General features: G+C 37.2%; 1 protein-coding gene across 1 annotated transcript; it reads left to right on the top strand.

The window, feature by feature from the left end:
* Positions 1-240: 240 nt before the first annotated feature.
* LOC145217814 (autophagy-related protein 16-1-like) lies at positions 241-10,149 on the top strand. Its single transcript, XM_080085151.1, has 17 exons — positions 241-400; positions 922-1,036; positions 1,173-1,236; positions 1,848-1,957; positions 2,028-2,109; positions 2,832-3,001; positions 4,682-4,750; positions 5,120-5,185; positions 5,251-5,268; positions 6,424-6,532; positions 6,823-6,928; positions 7,686-7,828; positions 7,890-7,985; positions 8,237-8,373; positions 8,727-8,879; positions 9,199-9,345; positions 9,709-10,149. The coding sequence occupies exons 1-17, from the start codon at positions 301-303 to the stop codon at positions 9,794-9,796; spliced, it is 1,773 nt and encodes a 590-aa protein (XP_079941277.1). The 5' UTR covers positions 241-300; the 3' UTR covers positions 9,797-10,149.
* Positions 10,150-10,379: the final 230 nt, after the last annotated feature.

The raw sequence follows: 10,379 nt of genomic DNA, 5'->3' as shown, positions 1-10,379 counted from the left end.
TAAAGAGTGAAAATTGGGCTAGCTTTTTTCTTCAAATAGCTTTTTTCCCATTTCAGATAGAAACAATAATTGTAAATTCATTCTGAAACAACAATTTATGCTTCATTTTTGTGGTCTTATTTTTATATTATTTGAAAGTTGTTGACGAGTATACAATATAAAAAATATAAATTTTAAAGATTAAGCTAGCTTTTTTCGTTTTGAAATAGAAACAAAAATAAAATATTCATCGCAGAAAACAATTTACGCCTGAGTGATTTCGTTGCCAAACTTTGTATGCGGGTTGCGTGACTTGGTGCGATGGAAGAAAATGATAAACTTGATCATGAAAACATCGTTTTACAACAAATAGTTGCCCGCAACAAGACCTATGCTAAATTTGCAACCTTAATTAACTCATGTAAGTTGTTTTTAATGTTCTAATGTTTGTTTATTTTGTTATTTTTCACTTTTGTTATTTTTGTTTATCTTTCGTTTTCGCCGATATGGATTTGTGTTTATCGCTTTAAATCAGTTTTCAGCTAGACTAGGAATCGCATTTCCAGCAGTTACAACATAAAATATAACAAAACTAACAGACAAGCTCAGGAATTTAGATCCAGTTTACAGTTTCCAAAGTCGAAATTTTAACAAACAGTGATACAAAATTAACTTAGCAGAAAATCATAGGTTGTCTAGATGGGTAAATCAATGGCAAACTAAGTAGGGAAATTTTAGTTCTTTAATGCGCCGCATGATAAAAAAAATTGAAAATTACTGTTCTATGCAATGTACAATTTTAAAAGCATTAGATTCTTGAATGCAAAACAAATGAGGCAAAAAATCACAAAAATGACTGAAAAATCGAATGCTAAACTGAAATGGAATGTGTTTACACTTGTTATTAATTGTATTTTTTCTGACATATTTTTGTTTTTCTAGACTCACAGCTATCTGATGCAAATCAGGAGCTACAGAAAACTAATGAATCCCTACATAGTGACATCGAGAAGCTAAAACAAGAAAATCATGACTTGTCAAGCAAAGCTCATGCTGGGTACATGAGTTTTTTCCTTATGTTACCCTTTTTGAATTGAGGATTTTAAACCTAATTGCAGTGGCATCAAATTTAACACTTTGCAAAAGCATGTTCTTGATTTGATACAATACATATGCTTTTTGTTACTTGCTAGAATTGTAAATGCTGAGAAGAATGAACAGTTTTCAGTTTTGGAACAAAAACTGTTTCGGGTCCAGGTTAGTAAAGTTGTTTGACGTTTTTTCCTATTTAAAAATCAAGGCGAATCTTTTATGCTTGCAAAATCCATGCTACTGTGTTGTGAAAACCAGATTGTTGCACTAACAATTAACCACATTTATGGTGGCTAGCATTCTTATAAATTCAGAACTTGTCACAGTAAACCTGACGTAAGTGTTACATGCAGCGAATGACTTTGATTTTTTTGCAACACTAAGTATTATATACTAGGCCTTATTCTTGTCTGTCATGGTTTAAACCAGTGTTTCCCAACTTTTTTCCTGTACTGCCCCTTTTTGTCCAGTTATTTTGTAAACTACCACCTCAAAACTAACAAAAAATAAATGATTTTATTTCACATACTATATGAGTACAGTAATTTAGAGCCAACTACATTTTAGACACTGAAAACGTAAATATGCATATGATTAATTTAACATGATGCCAGTAAGCTGCAGACACTGCTCATTGAGAGCTACTGCTTTAAACTGTGTAGTTGGCTCTAAATTATTGTACTGGTTTAAAAATAGCTCCGTAATTTGTAAACTGTCTATATATTTATATTTTATTTTATTCCTTAAGTTCTCATGTTTCTGTTGTACATTCACAGGAAGAATTGACAGAAGTGCACAGGACCAAAGGAGCAAGAGCCCAGCAAATTTTAGATTTGAATGTTGCCTTGCAAGAAAAGGAAAGGGAAATTTCCACATTTAACCAACAGTAAGAAACTCTGAAGCAATAAAACATGTGCATGCCGCGTGTAGACTCACTAAGGAAATGTGTTTTACAGATTACAAACAAAAGCAGATGAAAACACAGTGCTAGAAACAAACTGTGAAAATCTCAAGCAAAAAAATGCCGACTTGGAACAGGTATGAACTTAACACATTCATATTATGCTTATTAAGCATTAACTTCTGCCATCTGTCAATTTATTACAGCAGTTGTTGTCAGGGGTGTCTTTAAATACCACTTGAACACTGCGACCACTGTTGCCAACTTGTAAATACTGCATAACCACTGTGGCCAACCTGATTTCAGAATGAGATGCTTTAACTTGGCAACATTGTGATATTTACACCCATTCATAAACTGATTTAGGCAGTTTTAACAGGATGGCCACAGTGGTTACGCAGTTTTTATGGGTTGGTCAAGTTGTATTTACAGACACCCGGTGGTCAAACCTTTTCCATGGAGACTAGGCAAAATTTTGCAGTCATCATGAGCCTGATTAGGTGCTAAATATTACATGATTTTACTACAGTCACTTGTTTCTATGAAGGATAATAGTTTTCAATGGCACCTGTACTATTCAAAGATTTTAGCTTACCTATTTTGATCTTCAAATTCCTTCAAAACTGGAATCGGTGCTTTCTGATTTTGTGTTTCAAGACATACTTTCCCATGTAATTCAAAATACATTCACGGAATTGCCTTTTTAATTATTTTGTAATGTTATATATATATTTACAATTTGTCTGAGCAGTGAGCATTACTTGCTTGCGATAATAGTAAGATATATACTGGTTATTTTTTATTGCCTTATTTGGATCAAGCCCCAAAGCTAAATTCCACCTCCTTGTTTTGTTTTAAGGCTATTCAGACTGTCAAAGACAACTACCAGGCCTTACAAATTCTGAGTGATTCTTTTGAAGAAAAACTGAGAAAAAGCCAGGACGAATACAATCAGTTGCTGGAACGATACAAAAAGCTTAATGAGAAACACATAGCTGTGCTAAACACTGAAAATGACACTTTTAAAAGGTAACCTGGCTTAAACTGTATGCTACATTAAACAAAGCAGAAACCTAGTAATGTTTATGTACTGATGCAAATTGTGGACATGAAATGTTTGTTGTCGGACACAAAATGCAGAAATAAAAACTAAGTGCTGTCTGTTTTTACCACTTATTCAAGAAACAATACAACATTAATTATGGGTCCCCTTCCCTGAAGGGGACACATCTTGATTTCACTCAGTTTTTTTTTTTTCTTTTTTCTCCGGTGAAGTTTGTCCATGCACTTTTGGCATGAAATCTTTGGTGAATTTGGATGAAACTTTCACAGATGGTAGATATAGTTATGCAGATGCTTCGTTTGACATGATAACCCCAGTATTTACCCCGCTAGACCCCAAAGTGTAAAACGTTTTTGTATGTTGCTGCGCACCACAAACGAAAGATTTCTGTGGTGTAATGCTATAATAAAGGCACCAGTACATATGCTACTTGTGTTTGTGCATTACTTGCTGGAGGTTTTTGCACATGCCAGTCAGAGTGGTGTTAACCGTCTTATGACGTCAGAAGCGTTGACAAATGTTGCTAATAACACCTCTAGTGGTCAAAATTTTAAACATTGTCTGAATTGGATAAAATTTTACATGACTGTTGATTGGGTCATTGTGATTTCATATTTCATACTTTTGGGTGTTGAACCCTATCAGTTACCCCACTAACCCCTAAAATGGGTGAGTTTTTTAAACGGTGTCAGAATTAGTTGAAATTTTCACAGCTTATAGAGTATGCTACTTATAGTTGTTGTATGTTATGTTCAACTTTGTCGCCCCAACATTTACCCCACTAGCCCCCCAAAATGGGTAAATTTTTCAAACTATGTCTGAATTAAATGAAATTTGGATAGCTTGTAGAGTGTGCATTTATAGGTGTAGAATGTCATGTTTTGCCCTGTTGCCCCAGCATTTACCCCACTAACCCCCCAAAATGGGTAAATTTTTCAAACTATGTCTGAATTAAATGAAATTTGGACAGCTTGTACAGTGCACCATTTATAGGTGTTGATTCTTGTGTTCAACCCTGTAGCTCTATCATTTACTCAACTAGCCCCAACAGTCATGTGCAATTCGCGCTGATTTGTGTTATAGGAGCTGATTGTTGTGTTTTAGCCTCTTTTCTCACTATTTAACACTTTTTTTCTCAGACAGACCATGAAATAGAAAAACCTTCAAAAATGTATAAATGGACTAAATTTGAATAGTTTGTACTCCATGAAGCATATTTATTTATGCACATTACCGACCACTGTGTTTTACCTTGCAACACCCGACTTTCTCATGGTTATCTTTTGAAATGTATTATTTACAACTTTGCATGTGTGGGGGGACCCATGAGTTTTTGCTTGCAGAAACAACCAAGGTTATAAAAGACAATGGATGATATGGGACCCAATATAAAATAAGTGTAGAAAATATGTGTTATAGTGTATATGCAAGGGCAATATGTGCTAAGCCACCCTTCTAGTTTGTTTTTGTGAGTTTAAAACTTGTGGATTAGATGGTTGGTGAAAACATAGGTAACTTAATCATATCTGTATGTCACAAGTTGGGAAATGTTTATTTCTAGGTTAAAATCCGTTGACAGTGTTATAAACAACAAATCAATCATATCTGGGTAGTTTTTTATTGACTGTGTTGTCTTATTTTTACAGAAAAGGTGATGACAAGAGTCGCAGTGCAAGTGTAGACATTGTGCCTCAAATGAAGTTAAATCCTGCCAGGTTATTAGAAAAATAGTTGTTTTACCACTTAACATGACCATGTAATCATACCTTTGCTAAGCCATAAACAAAAGTTGTATATTGTTTATCACTTACTAAAATTATCAAATATATATGTGATGTCAATTTCACTTTCTGCCAATTACCCTTGTGCTTCATGATTCAAACTTCAAATAATTACGATTTAAAAAAATCAAAAGCATGTTTAACTAAGTTTGACAAACTGTTAAAAAAGCCTAACTATTGGCGAAAAATCCTAACTTTATGTGTAAAAAAGAATTAGGAATAGGGCAATTGTCATGTAGTTCCAAGAAGTGGTATGCATAAACTTTTTTAGTGTTTAAACTTTATTTTGTAAACTGCATTTAGTCCAACGCCAACCACTCCTACTTCTGCAACAGGGGAATCCACGATTGGGAATACAGTGAAGAAAATGTTAGTTGTTATATATTGTAAATGTATGTTGCAAATATATATTGACCCACATTTTGTTTCTACAGGTTTTCAGACCTATTCAGGTAAGTTTGGCAATATGTTCTTTTTTAGTCTTAAATGTTGGTTTGTTATTTACACATTTACCAAAACTTTTTATGGAAGTGTTCCGGTCATTTTGGTGTACCATGATTGACTTCAAAGCTGAAGTTGAGTGACCTTCTCATTGTCGTGACTAGGGATGTGCCAAAATTGCAAATGTTCTGTTTGGTCGAGCACCGAGCATCTCACGTTAATGCTCGGTGCTCGGCCGAGCACGCTCGGTGCATTATGACGTCACAAAAAATCCCCTTTCTACGTTTTAGTTCTACAAGGCCTCTTACGTCACCAGCGGTGTATTAAGCTGTTACAGGCCTCAGAAGTACACGTTTTTCCACAATCTAATACATTTGAAAAATCATTTGTTTTTGTTCATAGACACCCTTTTGAACACTAGTTACCTATGTTAGCAGGGCATGAATATGCAAATTTAATGCTCGGGTCAGTTTGTGCAACTGCTCGGCCGAGCACCGAGCATCAAAAATAGCGATGCTCGGTACCGAGTACTCGGGTTCTAGCTCGGCTCGGCGCATCCCTAGTCGTGACTGTACCATTATACCAGTGGTTCTTATCTTAACCTTATACCGATCATGTACCACCTGACTATTTTTTCTATTTCTGTGTACCACCTAAATGTTGTTTGAATGGGTAAACCAAAACATCTAGGCCTATCTTGACCGAGCTAACATATTTCTGAAACCAGCAAGATTAGCAATTCCAAAACAGTGTCCTAGACACTAGCACCCCAAAACAGGGCTAATAAATTGGTTTAGTTAGTTTGCAATACTTGACATGACTTGCATCTTGGATATGACAGAAAGCTACTTGTGTACAACCTGAAAAGCTCTGGCTACCACTATTAGTATACTAGTCACAGGTTAAGAACCACTGTATTAGATCATCAAGTGGCCAAAACAATAAACAATGTCTAAATGCGTAAACCTTTAAGGGTCATTGTTGTTTGGATGTGGTTTGGTTTTAGACCCACATAACTAGCCTCCTAAAACTTGTTTTTAAACAATATTTAAATTTGTAAAATTTCATCATGTTTTACATGGTAGTGTAACTTAAGAGTTTCTGTGTTGGCCCCAACGCCTGTCTGCATTTAAAATACCTATTAAAGTTGTAAAACACATTTCTAGTGTTAAATCGCGTACACCTTCTGATGAAGACAGAGATTGTTCACATTCATTGGGTAACTACGGGTATTCTGCTGATGTAAGACTTCCCCAAGAAGTTGTGTGCAAATGGGTAAGACAAGTTACCATGTACCAGGCATCACAACACATTAATTTCACCATGTATTTTTCTGATTTTTTTTGTACAAGCCAAAGTTTTTTTTAGATTTGGGTTTCAAGTTTGTCTGTAAACCTAACCGCTTTCATCAATTTCTAGGAATAATTGCAATGAAGTTTTGGTTTAACGTTTGGGTTGAGTACGCCATCATGTTAATGTTTAGGCCTAAAGTCATTTAATTTAATGCCGGATGTTTGAATTGGTAATTTTATTGCAAAGGATTTAATACTTTCAATATCTTGTAGGATGCACATGAAAGTGAAGTCATGGCGGTCAAGTTTTCTGCATCCGGAGGCATTCTCGCCACAGGTGGATCGGACAGACTTATTCACATCTGGAACTTTTTTGGAGGTGCGAGTTTGAACTTAACCTTCTCTGTCAGTCAGTGGATTTGTTTACACTTGAACCTCATATGAGGGATTAAATGGTGCAGCCACCGGCCCAAGTCGGCCTGAATAACAAAAATGTTCATTATACTTTACTGAAAAGCACAAAACCAATGTCTGCTAAACAACCGCATGTTGCCATCTGTTTGGTGTTTTTCTGGCAGTTCGGAAGGCCCGCTTTGTTCCAATTGTCCTTTTGCCCAGGTTTTTTTTTAAGGTTTGGTTTGGGTGACCGCTAAGTAGTTTTAAGAGACCGCAAGTGTTTCATTTAAATACCAAAAACTAGCCATATCCAAATTTTGGGAAACCGCTGGAGAAATTTGCCTTAAAAAAAAAAAAAAAAACACTGCCCTTGCCTACTATGATTCCCACACATGTAGCATGCATGGCAGGCAATGGTGCTTGTGATTATACTTTCTGTGGGTTCACCACTAAGCCTGTGTCAAGCTAAATTGGTGAAGTGCGATTCCCGGGAACGGCTTTTCTCATGAGTTCAAATCCCACTGCAGGCTAGTTTTTCTACTCTATGCCTTGCCATGCGGGAGTGCATGGGATTTGGTACAACGCTTTTAATGGACCTGGCGTAATATGATTGTAAATGAGTATGCCGTGATCACTGACCAGTCAGTATAAACGTTTCAGGGCTGCTCCCAGTTTTTTTCGGATAAGAACTTGAATTTTAATTTATGTGAATCCTGTACAAAACTTTAATTATTTTGCAGATAAAAGTCGATTACAGCATACGCTTCGAGGAAGCAACGGGAGCATTACCAACATTGACTTCGATCCCATGGAACGGTTATTAGCCGGCAGTTCAAATGACTATGCAACTCGAATATGGGACTTGGGTACCCAACGTCTTAAGGTAATATAGTTCGTGTTGTAGTGAATTTAAATTTCATATCTGACTTCTGTTTTTCTATCAGTTAAATTTAACAGGCCACGGCGGCAGAGTTTCTGCTGCACGTTTCCTCGGTTCTGCTTACCGACTTGCATCTGGAAGCCAAGACCGAACCGTTAAGGTAAACTGCGTGAAGGAACAACATACAGTTAAGATACCCAACCTGATACACATATAATATATACATACAGTCGGTTGGATCAGTGTTTCAAATCGTGTAACAGTTTCTGGCCATTTTGAAGAAGTTCCTCAGTGCTAAACCCAGCATCATTTAACGTGAATACTTATTGCTCAGCTATCAAGAGTTCCAGTTTCCATTGTTCTTACAATACATTGCATATGCACATACATTTTAGTGTGCCTTATTCGTAGGTCTGGGACGTTCGGTCGGGAGCTTGTACTCGGACATTTATGGCAGGATCATCGTGTAACGATATTGTGGCAGCATATGCAGCTGATTGTTTAGCAAGCGGACACTTTGACCGGAAAATACGCGTTTGGGATGCAAGGTAAGCTGCGAAAATCAGTAATCACTATTGTTTTCCACAGCTTAAAATCACAATGGAAGTTTGGGAAACAGTTTCATTCTTTGATACCGCTTTGGAATATTTGGAGGAATTTTGTAGGGGACAAACAAAATGCAGGTTTAATGTGAAATTTCATGACTTGTCAAACGGAAGGCATTGTTGTTCTGTTTCCAGCCTCAAGTTCTGCTCAAGGAATGCATTATGATTGTGGATTGTATGACCACACACTATTTTGTTGCCTATAGTCACGATCAACGCAAACACCTTTTTAACTCTCGCACAAGTTTTTTGTGTGTTTTATTTCCAATGCTTGCTAAATATATTTCCGGTCTTAGGGTTAGCGGGCACGCTCAAAATGAAATCGTAGTAGGAGGGCGTGTGACGTCATTGGACATGCCCGCCGATCATACGTCATTGGTTTGTTGCACCAAGGACCACACACTGGAGGTGGTGGATATTCGCAAGTCTGCGGTGTCTAAAGTATTTAGGTAGGTTGTGAAGCGCTAAGCATTGTGTGGAACACACACTATTATTGGGTTAAATCGTCTTTTTCCAACTGACGAATTCTTTGACTCGCTTTGAAGCAATGGACGTGACGCACATTGATTTGTTGAATGAAGATCAGTTGTTGTTGTTGTAATGCTAAAAGTATTATCTAAAGTCTATTTAGCTGATCGCTATATGATCTTGTCTTTTTTGTGGCGGTAAATGGGCCAAAACTATCAAAATGTTGAACCCTAATTTTCTTTCCTCGGCATTCACAACGTTGGCTTTTAATTCTCACAAACCGATTTGCTTATTTTTCAGCCACGACCAGTTTAAAGTGCTCACAGATCAAACGCGTTGTGCGTATAGCGTTGATGGTGAGTATGTAGCCGTTGGATCAGGCGATGGTACAGTTCTTGCGTGGAACGTGAAAACTGGCGAGTTAGTAAGCACCGCCAAGCATCATAAGTAAGTATCCCACTTCCACGTTTATATACAACATCTCCTAAGTTGTACTACTTTGGTTCTACGGCGATATGTCCTTTTTGACGTAACACGCCGAACCATAGAAATTAAAACCTAAAAGGCACGAGAGTAAAATCAGTACCTTTTACTTCAGCAAATAATACAATACATAACATTTCTGAACACTATAGGCTACGCGAATTTGCTCATACCCTTTTGCCAAAATAGTTATAAAAAGCATGCCGCTTTCTACGTTCACTTCGGTCTTTGGGGTACCAATGCCCAAGCAGAGAAGCCCTGCTAAAATGTTTTTCAACTTTTCAATGCAAAACCGTTTATCTTGTCATTGTTTCCTCTTTTTCCCAGCCACCCGGTTATATCGTGCAGTTGGTCCGGCGGTCGCTTGGTTACTGGGGACAAACACAAAAAATGCGTACTATGGACTGGCACATGACGTCATCCACTCACGACGTCATGCCAATCAGACGAATCATTGTGACGCGAGCGACTCGGAGGCGGAGTCGTCAGTCGTGCACTTATTTAAGTTCCCAAGATCCCGTGTTATTTTTTCTCATTTATCTCCATTCAAATCCTCGTTGTTTTGTTTCGGTCACGGTACGCCGACCACGCATGAGGTCACGTGTGCATAGTCAATTTGGCTTACGGTCATATTTAATTTACCTAAAATCTATGGGCAACCACATTTTTCGATTTTGTGAGAGACGTTTTTTTCTTCAGGCTGCATTGCAAACATATTGTGTTCCAATAAACGCAATTTGTGACAAAATACAGAGCACATCCGCTATACATCTTGCAATCTTTCCTTGTCAATTTGACAAAGCAGCGTTTTGGAGCTGCACACACGACCTTAAGCGCGTATCGATTTTATGAGTTAACCTTCCATTTCTAAAAATAATTCCTTCAAAAACCTTCCCCCTTTCAGTTGCAGCAATCGCGCGCCAACGTTTTCATCGATTATTTGGAAAATTTTCAATGTGCGGTTTTGTAAAACTTCTCAAAAAAGACAAAGGTTTTCC

Source organism: Phallusia mammillata, chromosome 3, assembly GCF_965637545.1.
Source record: "Phallusia mammillata chromosome 3, kaPhaMamm4.hap1.1, whole genome shotgun sequence".
Taxonomy (NCBI): domain Eukaryota; kingdom Metazoa; phylum Chordata; class Ascidiacea; order Phlebobranchia; family Ascidiidae; genus Phallusia; species Phallusia mammillata.
Note: the sequence above shows the minus strand (reverse complement) of the source record. Positions and strands in the feature narration are given on the sequence as shown.